General features: G+C 47.3%; 1 protein-coding gene across 6 annotated transcripts in view; it reads left to right on the top strand.

Moving 5' to 3' along the window:
* Positions 1–5,639: 5,639 nt before the first annotated feature.
* Positions 5,640–17,096, top strand: part of trak1a (trafficking protein, kinesin binding 1a) — a 49,166-nt gene continuing 37,709 nt past the window's right edge. The window contains exons 1-2 of one of the 6 annotated variants that reach the window (XM_065027597.1): positions 5,640–5,798; positions 10,124–10,318. In XM_065027597.1, the coding sequence (XP_064883669.1) occupies positions 5,795–5,798; positions 10,124–10,318 (199 nt within the window). In that variant the 5' untranslated portion in view covers positions 5,640–5,794. Of the gene's footprint in view, positions 5,799–7,676; positions 7,761–10,123; positions 10,319–15,028; positions 15,164–17,096 lie in introns of those variants that run through there. The other 5 variants (XM_065027602.1, XM_065027596.1, XM_065027598.1 and 2 more) reach the window with 5 other exon arrangements.

Genomic DNA, 17,096 nt, shown 5'->3' on the forward strand with positions numbered 1-17,096 from the left:
ATGTACTGTAACTACGTCTTGTGGCAAAACATGATCTTTTCTCCGAGAGACATCTTTCAACGACAGACATAAATAAGCACATCACATGATTATGATGTTACTAAAGGTCATGGGATGTTTACAATGTTTAGGGCTCATCTTGTGCTGTTCTCAAAATAACATTAGTGCTCATCTAGCTAATCAAGTAGTCTGGAAGTACCTCAACAATATCATGCAGGATGATACGTCACACCAGTGTGCATCCTTTTCCCACTGGGGAAATATGGGGAAATTTCAATTTTGTTCAACATGTGTATCCAATTGTAATCTTCTCCAGTAATGTCAGTAGAAGGCTATTTTATTGATACAGATATGTCTTATTGAGATGCACACTGAGGTAAAAATATCATGCAAATACTGCTACTATATTACTGCCCACAAGATATAGACAGGAAATTGAAGTCATTAACACATATATGCAGTACTGTCAGTAGTTAACGGATAACGGATGCTATATCGTAGTGTTGGACTTAAGATACTTTAAATATTACAATTTGCCATGTGAACTGAACCCAAAGTTCATGTCAGGGGGCTGTGTGAGTGTTGATTTCTGGCTTGGTGGACTTTGTTTGTCATGAAGTCTGTCTGTCCGTGTGTCCACATGCCATTGTTGCTATAATCTCTCGTGGGCAGACTACGTTAACATAGCAGCTGACCAGTTACACAAGACTTTAGTTCCGGGTTAGCTGAGATTGTTCGGCTTCTCTTCCTGTCAGATATGCAGTTTTAGCCACACTCCACAAATATTCCCACAGCCTGATGTATCCATGGGAACAGTTTGTGGGTAGACAAAACAGTTGGAATCAGCCAGAGCTTTTCCATTAGTCCCGTGAGCAGTGGTCAGGCCAGCGGAATGGACTGAGACTGACTCATAGCCCGGCCCTGCACTGTTCACCAAGTTCTGCTTTTCCTCTGGGACAGACCAAGACACACTACAGCACAGTTGCCATGGCGTCAGGAGCCGTTGAGCAGTGTCATCTGTCTGGTGGATCTGTGCCAGACCCAGCCTCTTGGCAAGACCACATGAATTCCAACCATAGCCAGTGTAATTTAGGAGGCTTATTACAACCATAGCCAGGGTAATGGAGGGGGGCTTATTACAATCATAGCCAAGGTAATGGAGGGGGCTTATTACAACCATAGCCAAGGTAATGGAGGGGGGGTTATTACAATCATAGCCAGGGTAATGGAGGGGGCTTATTACAACCATAGCCAAGGTAATGGAGGGGGCTTATTACAACCATAGCCACGGTAATGGAGGGGGCTTATTACAACCATAGCCAGGGTAATGGAGGGGGCTTATTACAACCATAGCCAGGGTAATGGAGGGGGCTTATTACAACCATAGCCAGGGTAATGGAGGGGGCTTATTGCAACCACAGCCAGGGAAATGTAGTGTTCCCCTAATGGAGATGTGTTGAGGTAACACACAGTACAGTAGTGTTCCCCTAATGGAGATGTGTTGAGGTAACACACAGTACAGTAGTGTTCCCCTAATGGAGATGTGTTGAGGTAACACACAGTACAGTAGTGTTCCCCTAATGGAATGTGTTGAGGTAACACACCGTACAGTAGTGTTCCCCTAATGGAGACGTGTTGAGGTAACACACAGTACAGTAGTGTTCCCCTAATGGAGATGTGTTGAGGTAACACACAGTACGGTAGTGTTCCCCTAATGGAGACGTGTTGAGGTAACACACAGTACGGTAGTGTTCCCCTAATGGAGACGTGTTGAGGTAACACACAGTACGGTAGTGTTCCCCTAATGGAGACGTGTTGAGGTAACACACAGTACGGTAGTGTTCCCCTAATGGAGACGTGTTGAGGTAACACACAGTACGGTAGTGTTCCCCTAATGGAGACGTGTTGAGGTAACACACAGTACGGTAGTGTTCCCCTAATGGAGACGTGTTGAGGTAACACACAGTACGGTAGTGTTCCCCTAATGGAGACGTGTTGAGGTAACACACAGTACGGTAGTGTTCCCTAATGGAGACGTGTTGAGGTAACACACAGTACGGTAGTGTTCCCCTAATGGAGACGTGTTGAGGTAACACACAGTACGGTAGTGTTCCCTAATGGAGACGTGTTGAGGTAACACACAGTACGGTAGTGTTCCCCTAATGGAGACGTGTTGAGGTAACACACAGTACGGTAGTGTTCCCCTAATGGAGACGTGTTGAGGTAACACACAGTACGGTAGTGTTCCCCTAATGGAGATGTGTTGAGGTAACACACAGTACGGTAGTGTTCCCCTAATGGAGATGTGTTGAGGTAACACACAGTACGGTAGTGTTCCCCTAATGGAGATGTGTTGAGGTAACACACAGTACGGTAGTGTTCCCCTAATGGAGATGTGTTGAGGTAACACACAGTACAGTAGTGTTCCCCTAATGGAGACGTGTTGAGGTAACACACAGTATGGTCCCATTCCTCCACTGAACTCTTATTTCAGGTCAGCCTGCTGGAGGATGGGACATTTGTCCACCTTGACATTGTGACTACAGTAGTCAAACGGATGCTTTAAACACTAGTTCCCAAGTTCAGCAGCCTGGAGAAACGTAGTCAGCTAGTAGTGGCTTGGCTCAAGATTATTTGAACAGTTGTGATATACTGTACAGCCAGGGCTCTGTGTATATAGGGCTCTGTGTATATAGGGCTCTGTGTGTATAGCTCTGTGTGTATAGGGCTGTGTGTATAGGGCTCTGTGTGTATAGGGCTGTGTGTATAGGGCTCTGTGTGTATAGGGCTCTGTGTGTGTGTGTAGGGCTCTGTGTGTGTGTGTATAGGGCTCTGTGTGTGTGTGTATAGGGCTCTGTGTGTGTGTGTATAGGGCTCTGTGTGTGTGTGTATAGGGCTCTGTGTGTGTGTATAGGGCTCTGTGTGTGTGTGTATAGGGCTCTGTGTGTGTGTATAGGGCTCTGTGTGTGTGTATAGGGCTCTGTGTGTGTGTATAGGGCTCTGTCTATATAGGGCTCTGGCTAACAATCTGAATTTGTACTTGACATTTTAGTTAGTTTCATTCCTTGTAGAGGGAAAAGTTCCCAGAGTGCCTACAGTTGATCTTTGCTGTTGTGATCTGTGGTGGATATTATCCTGTCTGAGGAGGCCATCTTCTCCCCTGCTGGCTTCCAGCTGCACTACAGTACATCCTGCCTGTAGTTAGTCTCACTTGTCAGACTCATGGAGATCCTGCAGCTGTGGGAAGAGACCGGCCTGTAGTATAGAGATCCTGCAGCTCTGGGAAGAGACCGGCCTGTAGTATGGAGAGATCCTGCAGCTGTGGGAAGAGACCGGCCTGTAGTATAGAGATCCTGCAGCTGTGGGAAGAGACCGGCCTGTAGTATAGAGAGATCCTGCAGCTGTGGGAAGAGACCGGCCTCCTGCAGCTGTGGGAAGAGACCGGCCTGTAGTATAGAGATCCTGCAGCTCTGGGAAGAGACCGGCCTGTAGTATGGAGAGATCCTGCAGCTGTGGGAAGAGACCGGCCTGTAGTATGGAGAGATCCTGCAGCTGTGGGAAGAGACCGGCCTGTAGTATGGAGAGATCCTGCAGCTGTGGGAAGAGACCGGCCTGTAGTATGGAGAGATCCTGCAGCTCTGGGAAGAGACCGGCCTGTAGTATAGAGAGATCCTGCAGCTGTGGGAAGAGACCGGCCTGTAGTATGGAGAGATCCTGCAGCTGTGGGAAGAGACCGGCCTGTAGTATAGAGATCCTGCAGCTGTGGGAAGAGACCGGCCTGTAGTATAGAGAGATCCTGCAGCTCTGGGAAGAGACCGGCCTGTAGTATAGAGAGATCCTGCAGCTCTGGGAAGAGACAGGCCTGTAGTATAGAGAGATCCTGCAGCTCTGGGAAGAGACCGGCCTGTAGTATAGAGAGATCCTGCAGCTCTGGGAAGAGACCGGCCTGTAGTATAGAGAGATCCTGCAGCTCTGGGAAGAGACCGGCCTGTAGTATAGAGATCCTGCAGCTCTGGGAAGAGACCGGCCTGTAGTATGGAGAGATCCTGCAGCTGTGGGAAGAGACCGGCCTGTAGTATAGAGATCCTGCAGCTGTGGGAAGAGACCGGCCTGTAGTATAGAGATCCTGCAGCTGTGGGAAGAGACCGGCCTGTAGTATAGAGAGATCCTGCAGCTGTGGGAAGAGACCGGCCTGTAGTATAGAGATCCTGCAGCTGTGGGAAGAGACCGGCCTGTAGTATAGAGAGATCCTGCAGCTGTGGGAAGAGACCGGCCTGTAGTATAGAGAGATCCTGCAGCTGTGGGAAGAGACCGGCCTGTAGTAATGAGATCCTGCAGCTCTGGGAAGAGACCGGCCTGTAGTATGGAGAGATCCTGCAGCTGTGGGAAGAGACCGGCCTGTAGTAATGAGATCCTGCAGCTCTGGGAAGAGACCGGCCTGTAGTCCTGCAGCTGTGGGAAGAGACCGGCCTGTAGTATCCTGCAGCTGAGAGATCCTGCAGCTGTGGGAAGAGACCGGCCTGTAGTAATGAGATCCTGCAGCTCTGGGAAGAGACCGGCCTGTAGTATGGAGAGATCCTGCAGCTGTGGGAAGAGACCGGCCTGTAGTATGGAGAGATCCTGCAGCTCTGGGAAGAGACCGGCCTGTAGTATGGAGAGATCCTGCAGCTGTGGGAAGAGACCGGCCTGTAGTATGGAGAGATCCTGCAGCTCTGGGAAGAGACCGGCCTGTAGTATAGAGAGATCCTGCAGCTGTGGGAAGAGACCGGCCTGTAGTATAGAGAGATCCTGCAGCTGTGGGAAGAGACCGGCCTGTAGTATAGAGAGATCCTGCAGCTGTGGGAAGAGACCGGCCTGTAGTATAGAGAGATCCTGCAGCTGTGGGAAGAGACCGGCCTGTAGTATAGAGAGATCCTGCAGCTCTGGGAAGAGACCGGCCTGTAGTATAGAGAGATCCTGCAGCTGTGGGAAGAGACCGGCCTGTAGTATAGAGAGATCCTGCAGCTGTGGGAAGAGACCGGCCTGTAGTATAGAGATCCTGCAGCTGTGGGAAGAGACCGGCCTGTAGTATAGAGATCCTGCAGCTGTGGGAAGAGACCGGCCTGTAGTATAGAGAGATCCTGCAGCTGTGGGAAGAGACCGGCCTGTAGTATAGAGAGATCCTGCAGCTCTGGGAAGAGACCGGCCTGTAGTATAGAGAGATCCTGCAGCTGTGGGAAGAGACCGGCCTGTAGTATAGAGATCCTGCAGCTCTGGGAAGAGACCGGCCTGTAGTATAGAGAGATCCTGCAGCTGTGGGAAGAGACCGGCCTGTAGTATGGAGGACAATGAGTGTTCCAGTCCACTGCACTCTCCGGGCCAACAGTAATCCAGTTGACAGTCTGTTTAGGCAGCTGGGTGGGGTGGGGGGCTGTGCTGCCATGCTGGCTACAGTATGGGGAGGTTGTGGGGGTTGGGGGCCCCATGTGACCACCGTCAGTGGCATGCCAGGCATGGTAACGCAGAGTAGCTGGGGTCGCTTTCCTACAATTGCCTCTCTTCTTCCCTCTCACTCTTTATTATTTCCCTCCCACTCTCTCTTTCTTCCTTCCTTCTCTCTCTTCCTCCCTTCTCTCTCTTCCTCCCCCCCTCCCTTCTATCTCTATGTCCATCCCTCCCTCCCTTCTATCTCTATGTCCCTCCCTCCCCTCTATCTCTCTCTCTCCCTCCCGCTCCTCTTCGCCCTGCCCTTTCCTGGAGAAGTGGAACATGTAAAGTTGAGGTGAGAGGACACGGAGTAGGGGGCAGAGGAGCCATGAGTGAGTACTGGGCACCGTGACTTTGGGTTGGATCTATGGGGTGGTTTGGGCTTGTTTGGTGTTTAAAACTACTGAGATTCCTCACTTTATTTGGACTTACATTTTAGTTTTGTACTTAATGTCTGATTTCTTGCCATTTCTATGGAATAGTAAGAATGATTTTTCCTCTGGAAATGATTCATGGTTGCTAAGCATGTTTTTGTGAAGGGGATGGTTACACTATATAGCCTGGTTTTTAATGAGTACTAGGACAGTAGGTCACCAACTGATTTACATCATATTACTGGTATAGATTGTGAAAATACATCCAATTCAAGTACACACATTATTGTTCAGTCATTTGTTTCAGTCTTCTCTTGGGTAAACATGATGGGGTTGGATATGAAGACTAGTAACGTGAACTAGACTAGAGTTAGACACCGTTTGTAGTACTGCCCCCATGTCTGTCTCTCTCTCGCTCTCTGTCTGTCTGTTTGTCACCATGGGGTCTAGTTGTCAGTGTAGCTGGATGTCGGTTCTGCCTGTATTGACCCTGTGCTACAGTAGTGTCCTGTAGCCTGGGGATTTGGAGTGAATGCCAGAGAGGTAGAGGGGACAGGGAGGACAGTGGGCCAGCGGGTGCAGAGCAGAGCAGAGTGCCAGGGCCTTACAGATCTGACTATAAATACAGTCCAGGAATAATCAACAGCAAATGGTCTAGCTAGTAGCTGTCAGCACTCAGGGGCTCTCTGCAACCTTCATACAACATTTATACAATCTTCATACAACATCCCTTAGTTCCAGCTGTTGCATGGCGACAGAGAAGGCATGACACAGGTGTTGTCATACTGTATCAGTGAATATGATGTTGTGATGGATAGTAGAGACTGTTTAATGCCTGTGATGATACAGTATGTCTGGCCTTATCCAATTCATGTGACACTTCCAGCCATTGTTGTTATTTTGGTTTGCATGTCCTGGCTGTTGTTGTTCAGGAGCTTTTTATAGCTCTGAGTATAGTTGGTTGTCCCAGTTACACTTTGGAGATCTGAGCTGAATATGAAGAAGAGGCCTATAATCGGCTCTATTTAACAGAAATATGGGATTTAAGGAGTTAACTATGAATTTGTATGTTTTTACTACGTTTAATTGATTTCAATGGACCATAACAGTAGTGTGTCTCCAACGTGTTGTAGTCTGTGTGTGACTCTGTGGCAGACTCCCCTGCTGTAGTCTGTGTGTGACTCTGTGGCAGACTCCCCTGCTGTAGTCTGTGTGTGACTCTGTGGCAGACTCCCCTGCTGTAGTCTGTGTGTGACTCTCTGTGGCAGACTCCCCTGCTGTAGTCTGTGTGTGACTCTCTGTGGCAGACTCCCCTGCTGTAGTCTGTGTGTGACTCAGACTCTGCTGTAGTCAGACTCCCTGCTGTAGTCTGTGTGTGACTCTCTGTGGCAGACTCCCCTGCTGTAGTCTGTGTGTGACTCTCTGTGGCAGACTCCCCTGCTGTAGTCTGTGTGTGACTCTCTGTGGCAGACTCCCCTGCTGTAGTCTGTGTGTGACTCTGTGGCAGACTCCCCTGCTGTAGTCTGTGTGTGACTCTGTGGCAGACTCCCCTGCTGTGGTCTGCTAATGCTGCTAGGTGTTGCTGGAGACAGCCAGTAGCATAGTGTCAGTCAGTTTAGCCTCTCAGCAGCCTGCCAGCCCGTTCTGTCTGGATTAAGCCATTGTCTGATGGAGCTTCATCGCCACCACAGATATGCAGGCCTTATGAATGCAGCTGTTGAACAAATGGATTGGAAACACGCCTGCTCACATAAACTGAGACGTTCCATATTCACAACTCAGTCACTTCTTAGTGTGTGTGATTCTGGTGAAGTTATCTAGGAGTTTTACAGTGATGAGCTGTAACAGTCTTTGGATGGGAGTCTGATGGACATCTGGATCTGCTGAGGGAAGGAGTAAATCCCATGGCAGGAAGTGCTGGTAAGATGACTTCACTATGTTCCAGTGAAGCCCAGAGTTTACTGTCACAAACTAGTATCTCACAGGAGAGCTTCTTCCCAGTTCCTAAGCCAATATGTTCCAAAGTCTGTGGGTTTATGCAGATTCTCCTTGTTTATATAGTATACTGTATGCCCTCTTCATAAAGCAGCTCCAGGATCTGTTATTCTGTAAATCACTGTCATATCTTGTTGTTCTGTAGCACTGTTGTGATACATAGACATCAGCAGGATTGTAGTTCCTCAATGTGCCACAAGAGGTCCTCCTACGCTGCTTTCAGTAGCTCTTGCTGCACTCCCTTTATGTAAACAGACTGCTACGAAGAGTCTGATGTGTAAACAAGATACAATGACACATCATCACGTATGACCATAGTTCAGAGGTCATTGTGTTTGATTATGGTTTAGAAAAGCAGGTTGTTCAGAGGGATAGCCTACTGAGGAGCTAAAAATGTTTTTTTTTGAAAGGTGTGTATGTCTTGAGCAAGACTGTTGTCGTCGTTCTCACTAGATCAGGGATCATTAACTAAATTCAGCCACTGAACAATTTTTGGGGGTCAGAACATAATTACAAATCATTTGTAGACTACAAATTGACCACAAGAAGCCCAAACAGATATAACATTTCACTAAAACAATATAATTTCAAACCTTGCTTACATTTGTATACCATCACATACGCAGAGTGTGCAAAACATTAAGAACACCTCCCCAATATTGATTTGGCCGCAGGCCACCAGTTGGGGAACCCTGCTCTAGATGATGAAGTTTAAACATAAACAGCCATTGTTCTTGTGTTTCTCAACCAGGCACCTGTTACATAACCTCCTGCTACTGTAGCGGGCTAAAACTAACATTTACATTTACATTTAAGTCATTTAGCAGACGCTCTTATCCAGAGCGACTTACAAATTGGTGCTTTCACCTTATGACATCCAGTGGAACAGCCACTTTACAATAGTGCATCTAGGTCTTTTAAGGGGGGGGTGAGAAGGATTACTTTATCCTATCCTAGGTATTCCTTAAAGAGGTGGGGTTTCAGGTGTCTCCGGAAGGTGGTGATTGACTCCGCTGTCCTGGCGTCGTGAGGGAGTTTGTTCCACCATTGGGGGGCCAGCGCAGCGAACAGTTTTGACTGGGCTGAGCGGGAACTGTACTTCCTCAGTGGTAGGGAGGCGAGCAGGGCAGAGGTGGATGAACGCAGTGCCCTTGTTTGGGTGTAGGGCCTGATCAGAGCCTGGAGGTACTGAGGTGCCGTTCCCCTCACAGCTCCGTAGGCAAGCACCATGGTCTTGTAGCGGATGCGAGCTTCAACTGGAAGCCAGTGGAGAGAGCGGAGGAGCGGGGTGACGTGAGAGAACTAACCTCTAGTCTCTCCTCTTCTCTTCTTCTCTCCCTCTCCTCCCCTCATACCATCTCCTCTCCCTCCTCCCCTGTCCTCCTCCTTTCCTCCTCCCCTCTCCTCCTCCCCTGTCCTCCTCCTCAACTCATACCGTCTCCTATCTCCCTCCCCACCTCTCCTCCTCCTCTCCCTCTCCTCCTCCTCCCCTCTCCCCTCCTCCTCCCCTCATACCGTCTCCTATCTCCTCTCCCTCTCCTCCTCCTCCCCCTCCTCCTCCTCCCCTCATACCGTCTCCTATCTCCCTCCCCTCCTCCCCTCTCCTCCTCCTCCTCCCCATCACCGTCTCCTATCTCCCTCCCCTCCCCACCTCTCCTCCTCCTCCTCCTCCCCTCATACCATCTCCTCTCCCTCTCATCCTCCTCCCCTCTCCTCCTCCTCCCCTCTCCTCCTCCTCCCCTCATACCGTCTCCTATCTCCTCTCCCTCTCATCCTCCTCCTCCTCCTCCTCCCCTCATACCGTCTCCTATCTCCCTCCCCTCCCCACCTCTCCTCCTCCCCACCTCTCCCTATCTCCCTCCCCTCTCCTCCTCCTCCCCTCCCTCCTCCCCTCATACCGTCTCCTATCTCCCTCCCCTCCCCACCTCTCCTCCTCCTCCCCTCTCCTCCTCCTCCTCCTCCCCTCATACCATCTCCTATCTCCTCTCCCTCTCATCCTCCTCCCCTCTCCTCCTCCTCCCCTCATACCATCTCCTATCTCCTCTCCCTCTCATCCTCCTCCCCTCTCCTCCTCCTCCTCCCCTCATACCGTCTCCTATCTCCCTCCCCACCTCTCCTCCTCCCCACCTCTCCTCCTCCTCCCCTCATACCGTCTCCTATCCCCTCTCCTCTCCCTCCCCACCCCTCTCATTCCCTCTCATCTCCCTCCCCACCCACCCCTCTCCCTCCCCACCCCTTCCCTCTCCTCTCCTCCTCCACCCCTGTCCTCCCCTCTCCTCCTCCTACAGATGTGTGTAACAGTACTGATCTTCCAGAGGTGGAGATCATCAGTCTGCTGGAGGAGCAGCTGCCCCACTACAAGCTGAGAGCAGACACCATCTACGGGTATGACCACGACGACTGGCTCCACACCCCTCTCCTCTCCCCTGACACCAACCTGGACCTCACCGTGGAGCAGATTGAGGAGACTCTGAAGTATTTCCGTAAGCGCAGCGTTTGTATTTTAAGATGATTCAGACAAGGGGGCGAAGGCTTCCACAAACCCTCTGCTGGTTACTTCTCTTTCTATTCTTCCTTTTATGTGATCTGTTGTACACTGGTACACATTTCATATTCAACTGGTTCATCGCTTTAAACTTGACATTAATAATTGTATTGAGCTCATATTACAGGGTATTTTTGGAAATGGTGCAGGTTAGAGCCGATATCAAGGATTTAAAAAATGAGGGTGATGTGGGTGGAAGACTAACAGCTGAGATTCTGGTGCTCTAATGAGATAAATAGGTAGACAGAGCGATATAAACACAGAGAGACAGACAGAGGTTGAGACAAAGGGAATGAAAGGTAGAGACAGTCATTTTAATATGGTCCTGAGCCCATATGGGTCAGCGACAGACAGTTGGGCCCGGTTCACACAGCAAACATACCCGCTGGGCCGTGGGTGCCAGGCAGGCTGAAGCGCCACGCTCTACCCTCTGCCAGTCTGCTCAGCTGCTGGTCCTATCAGCTCAGTGGGAGACGTCTGTCCTAACGTCTGTCTGTGTCTCAACCAGACATGAGGCTGGACAGACACAAGGCCGTGTGCGTGTGATAACTCTGGCTTCTTCTTGTTTTTTCCATTTATTTAACCAGGCAAGTCAGTTAAGAACAAATAGTTATTTACAATGACGGCCTACCCCGGCCAAACCCTCTGCATCCTTATGTAATACATGTATCACTAGCCACTTTAACTATGCCACTTTGTTTACTTTGTCTACATACTCATCTCATATGTATATACTGTACTCGATACCATCTACTGTATGCTGCCCTGTACCATCACTCATTCATATATCCTTATGTACATATTCTTTATCCCCTTACACTGTGTATAAGACAGTATTTTTGGAATTGTTAGTTAGATTACTTGTTGGTTATTACTGCATTGTCGGAACTAGAAGCACAAGCATTTCGCTACACTCGCATTAACATCTGCTAACCATGTGTATGTGACAAATAAGATTTGATTTGATTTGATTTACTGTAGAGCTCAGGAAGTTTAACAGCATCAATCAGCAGGTATGTGTTGGTGTTGATACAGTATCATACTGATCTGGAAGTTTAACAGCATCAATGTATGGTCATATCTGTAGAGCTCAGGAAGTTTAACAGCATCAATCAGCAGGTATGTGTTGGTGTTGATACAGTATCTGTACTGTTGTGAATGTAGGTCATACTGTAGAGCTCAGGAAGTTTAACAGCATCAATCAGCAGGTATGTGTTGGTGTTGATACAGTATCTGTACTGTTGTGAATGTAGGTCATACTGTAGAGCTCAGGAAGTTTAACAGCATCAATCAGCAGATATGTGTTGGTGTTGATACAGTATCTGTACTGTTGTGAATGTAGGTCATACTGTAGAGCTCAGGAAGTTTAACAGCATCAATCAGCAGATATGTGTTGGTGTTTATACAGTATCTGTTCTGTTGTGAATGTAGGTCATACTGTAGAGCTCAGGAAGTTTAACAGCATCAATCAGCAGGTATGTGTTGATACAGTATCTGTACTGTTGTGAATGTAGGTCATACTGTAGAGCTCAGGCAGTTTAACAGCATCAATCAGCAGATATGTGTTGGTGTTTATACAGTATCTGTTCTGTTGTGAATGTAGGTCATACTGTAGAGCTCAGGAAGTTTAACAGCATCAATCAGCAGGTATGTGTTGATACAGTATCTGTACTGTTGTGAATGTAGGTCATACTGTAGAGCTCAGGCAGTTTAACAGCATCAATAAGCAGGTATGTGTTGGTGTTGATACAGTATCTGTACTGTTGTGAATGTAGGTCATACTGTAGAGCTCAGGAAGTTTAACAGCATCAATCAGCAGATATGTGTTGGTGTTGATACAGTATCTGTACTGTTGTGAATGTAGGTCATACTGTAGAGCTCAGGCAGTTTAACAGCATCAATCAGCAGATATGTGTTGGTGTTGATACAGTATCTGTACTGTTGTGAATGTAGGTCATACTGTAGAGCTCAGGCAGTTTAACAGCATCAATCAGCAGATATGTGTTGGTGTTGATACAGTATCTGTACTGTTGTGAATGTAGGTCATACTGTAGAGCTCAGGCAGTTTAACAGCATCAATCAGCAGGTATGTGTTGGTGTTGATACAGTATCTGTACTGTTGTGAATGTAGGTCATACTGTAGAGCTCAGGAAGTTTAACAGCATCAATCAGCAGATATGTGTTGGTGTTTATACAGTATCTGTTCTGTTGTGAATGTAGGTCATACTGTAGAGCTCAGGAAGTTTAACAGCATCAATCAGCAGATATGTGTTGATACAGTATCTGTACTGTTGTGAATGTAGGTCATACTGTGGAGATCAGGAAGTTTAACAGCATCAATAAGCAGGTATGTGTTGGTGTTGATACAGTATCTGTACTGTTGTGAATGTAGGTCATACTGTAGAGCTCAGGAAGTTTAACAGCATCAATCAGCAGGTATGTGTTGGTGTTGATACAGTATCTGTACTGTTGTGAATGTAGGTCATACTGTAGAGCTCAGGAAGTTTAACAGCATCAATCAGCAGGTATGTGTTGGTGTTGATACAGTATCTGTACTGTTGTGAATGTAGGTCATACTGTAGAGCTCAGGCAGTTTAACAGCATCAATCAGCAGATATGTGTTGGTGTTGATACAGTATCTGTACTGTTGTGAATGTAGGTCATACTGTAGAGCTCAGGCAGTTTAACAGCATCAATCAGCAGGTATGTGTTGGTGTTGATACAGTATCTGTACTGTTGTGAATGTAGGTCATACTGTAGAGCTCAGGAAGTTTAACAGCATCAATCAGCAGATATGTGTTGGTGTTGATACAGTATCTGTTCTGTTGTGAATGTAGGTCATACTGTAGAGCTCAGGAAGTTTAACAGCATCAATCAGCAGGTATGTGTTGGTGTTGATACAGTATCTGTACTGTTGTGAATGTAGGTCATACTGTAGAGCTCAGGAAGTTTAACAGCATCAATCAGCAGGTATGTGTTGGTGTTTATACAGTATCTGTACTGTTGTGAATGTAGGTCATACTGTAGAGCTCAGGAAGTTTAACAGCATCAATCAGCAGATATGTGTTGGTGTTGATACAGTATCTGATCTGTTGTGAATGTAGGTCATACTGTAGAGCTCAGGCAGTTTAACAGCATCAATCAGCAGGTATGTGTTGGTGTTGATACAGTATCTGTACTGTTGTGAATGTAGGTCATACTGTAGAGCTCAGGAAGTTTAACAGCATCAATCAGCAGGTATGTGTTGGTGTTGATACAGTATCTGTACTGTTGTGAATGTAGGTCATACTGTAGAGCTCAGGAAGTTTAACAGCATCAATCAGCAGGTATGTGTTGATACAGTATCTGTACTGTTGTCTGAAAGACGGCACTGTAGGATGCTATAATAACAGATGCTCTGGTACTTTAATACTCTGATTACGTTGTCGCAGATGTAGACTACAACGACAGTCCTGCAGCGTTGGTTCAAATAGTTACTGATACTGACGTGAGGATAGACTCCAGTGTTCTCACAAGACAAGACTTTGTTCCCAAACTGATATTCTTTGATAGATGGTTTTAGATATTGTACTCTACTCCTTGATTAAATTCACAACTAGGCTGTAGAGATTTATATCACCAATCTGGTTTTGTCCATTCTGTTCTTGTCACTTGTCTTGTCATTTCCGGTCTTGTCACCTGTGATTGTGATGTCACAAGGAGGATAGGCAGCAGGGTGGTTCATTGGTCTTCTGGCTAGTCAGCTGATCCCTGATAGGCCACTCCTACTCTGATGCATCTTCTACCACGAACACATTACACTCCATATGATGCAATACTGATGGCATTATACACCGTTGAATCAGTCAGCAGGCAGGTTGATGCAGTGTTTCTATAGTCGCTGAAATAATCATCCTTATTGGTTGATTAATAGCTGTCTATTAAATGATATCTGACCTTTTGATTGTCTGACTGTCAAGTGGTGTTAGAATTAGTCAGTGTGCTCTTTATCAAAGGGACATGCTATTAAAGAAGTAGAAGCATCTGATATTCTCCTGCTGTAAATCAGTGTGGGGGAGAGAACTATATTCCCCACTATAAACCTATTGAATGATTTCTTAATATCATTCAGCAAGGTGAACTCCCTGCCCTGTAGTAGAGGTGTTGTACCAGACCAGGCAGATATGAACAGAGAGCTGGTCACCGAGGCAGCAGCAGTAGCAACACTAGCCTGCATTCAGATGCTACTCAGTGCTGGAGTAGGGAGCCTGTCTCCATGGCAACCTCACAGAAGGATGTACTGTTGGGAGAAGGGGAGGGTGAGCCAAGGAGAGAGAGGAGGACCAAAAGCAGGTTGCTATTGACGAAACAGTTCAGAGGGAGGAGCATGCCTCTGACATTTCCCTTCCTCATTGGCTCGTGGCCCTCCCCAGGCCCCTCCCTCATCTGTGATACAACCTTGACTCACCACCAGGCAGCAACACTCCCCTGCTGCATAACTGTGTTTTGGGCTGCGTTGCTTTTTGGGAAATATCTCTCTCTCTTTCCTCTCCTCCTCTCCATCCCATCCTTCCACTCTGGTACCAGTGATAAAATGTGCTGTTCCACGTGGTCTCCTCATCATGGTAAACTCCTAGAGAACTCTGAGTATGTAATGAAAGGATGGGCAGGTGTTCTCGTGACCTCCGCAGCAGGACAGGAGAAGATGGTGGTGCTCCTCTCAGCTGAAGGGGACTGAGTATGCAGAAATTTGTGGAGGCGGATTACTATGAGCTAGACTGGTACTATGAGGAATGCACAGATGGTAAGCCTGATGGGGACGGTTATCCATCTAGCTGTTATCTAACTGTGTTGTTAATGGGGCTATATGTGGGAAAGGGGAGGGAGGGACAGGGAGGAGGGCTAGAGGGGATGATTTTGCTGGTAGGGTGGTTATATTCCATTGACTGTATAAATCTGCCGGTCTTTCTCTTCGCTCCAGTATGTATTGCGTCAGTCACATGATGCTGGAACCACTGAGCCAGGGGCTGCTGTGTTGCTTCACTTTGCTCTGGTCCGTCTGATAACAGGTGCATTTAACTAAGTTTACCTCAGCCAAGGAGGCCATGGCTGTAGGACGAGGCTGTAGCTAATTCTCTTACTATCATTTTGTTGTGTTGGATGTGATATCAGCTTCTGTTGATTGTAACCAGGGTGAATTAGGAGCAACAGAAACTGTGGCACCACAAAACAAGGCTGCTATGTAAATGTAGCAACGAAGGGGAATGACAAGGTGGTTTTTCATAGAGCGCACTGACTACCCATGGAGCTTTAGTATTGCCCTGCCATTGTGTGTGTATGTGACTGGGAGTAGAGGGATGTATAGCAGTCCTATAGATCTGTACAGTCAGACCAACAGTCATATAGATCTGTACAGTCAGACTAACAGTCCTACAGATCTGTACAGTCAGACTAACAGTCATATAGATCTGTACAGTCAGACTAACAGTCATATAGATCTGTACAGTCAGACTAACAGTCATATAGATCTGTACAGTCAGACCAACAGTCATATAGATCTGTACAGTCAGACTAACAGTCATATAGATCTGTACAGTCAGACCAACAGTCATATAGATCTGTACAGTCAGACCAACAGTCATATAGATCTGTACAGTCAGACCAACAGTCATATAGATCTGTACAGTCAGACCAACAGTCATATAGATCTGTACAGTCAGACCAACAGTCATATAGATCTGTACAGTCAGACTAGCAGTCCTATAGATCTGTACAGTCAGACTAGCAGTCCTATAGATCTGTACAGTCAGACTAACAGTCCTATAGATCTGTACAGTCGGACTAACAGTCATATAGATCTGTACAGTCGGACTAACAGTCCTATAGATCTGTACAGTCGGACTAACAGTCCTATAGATCTGTACAGTCGGACTAGCAGTCCTATAGAGCTGTACAGTCGGACTAGCAGTCCTATAGATCTGTACAGTCGGACTAGCAGTCCTATAGATCTGTACAGTCGGACTAACAGTCCTATAGATCTGTACAGTCGGACTAACAGTCCTATAGATCTGTACAGTCGGACTAACAGTCCTATAGATCTGTACAGTCGGACTAGCAGTCCTATAGATCTGTACAGTCGGACTAGCAGTCCTATAGAGCTGTACAGTCGGACTAGCAGTCCTATAGATCTGTACAGTCGGACTAGCAGTCCTATAGATCTGTACAGTCGGACTAACAGTCCTATAGATCTGTACAGTCGGACTAACAGTCCTATAGGTCTGTACAGTCGGACTAACAGTCCTATAGGTCTGTACAGTCGGACTAACAGTCCTATAGGTCTGTACAGTCGGACTAACAGTCCTATAGAGCCGTACAGTCGGACTAACAGTCCTATAGAGCCGTACAGTCGGACTAACAGTCCTATAGAGCCGTACAGTCGGACTAACAGTCCTATAGAGCCGTACAGTCGGACTAACAGTCCTATAGAGCCGTACAGTCGGACTAACAGTCCTATAGAGCCGTACAGTCGGACTAACAGTCCTATAGAGCCGTACAGTCGGACTAACAGTCCTATAGAGCCGTACAGTCGGACTAACAGTCCTATAGAGCCGTACAGTCGGACTAACAGTCCTATAGGTCTGTACAGTCGGACTAACAGTCCTGTAGATCTGAGTCCTGTACAGTAGCAGCACATAGCAATATAATATGGAAATGTTTTACAGCAGCTTCACCAAGCA

Source organism: Oncorhynchus nerka, linkage group LG14, assembly GCF_034236695.1.
Source record: "Oncorhynchus nerka isolate Pitt River linkage group LG14, Oner_Uvic_2.0, whole genome shotgun sequence".
Lineage (NCBI taxonomy): Eukaryota > Metazoa > Chordata > Actinopteri > Salmoniformes > Salmonidae > Oncorhynchus > Oncorhynchus nerka.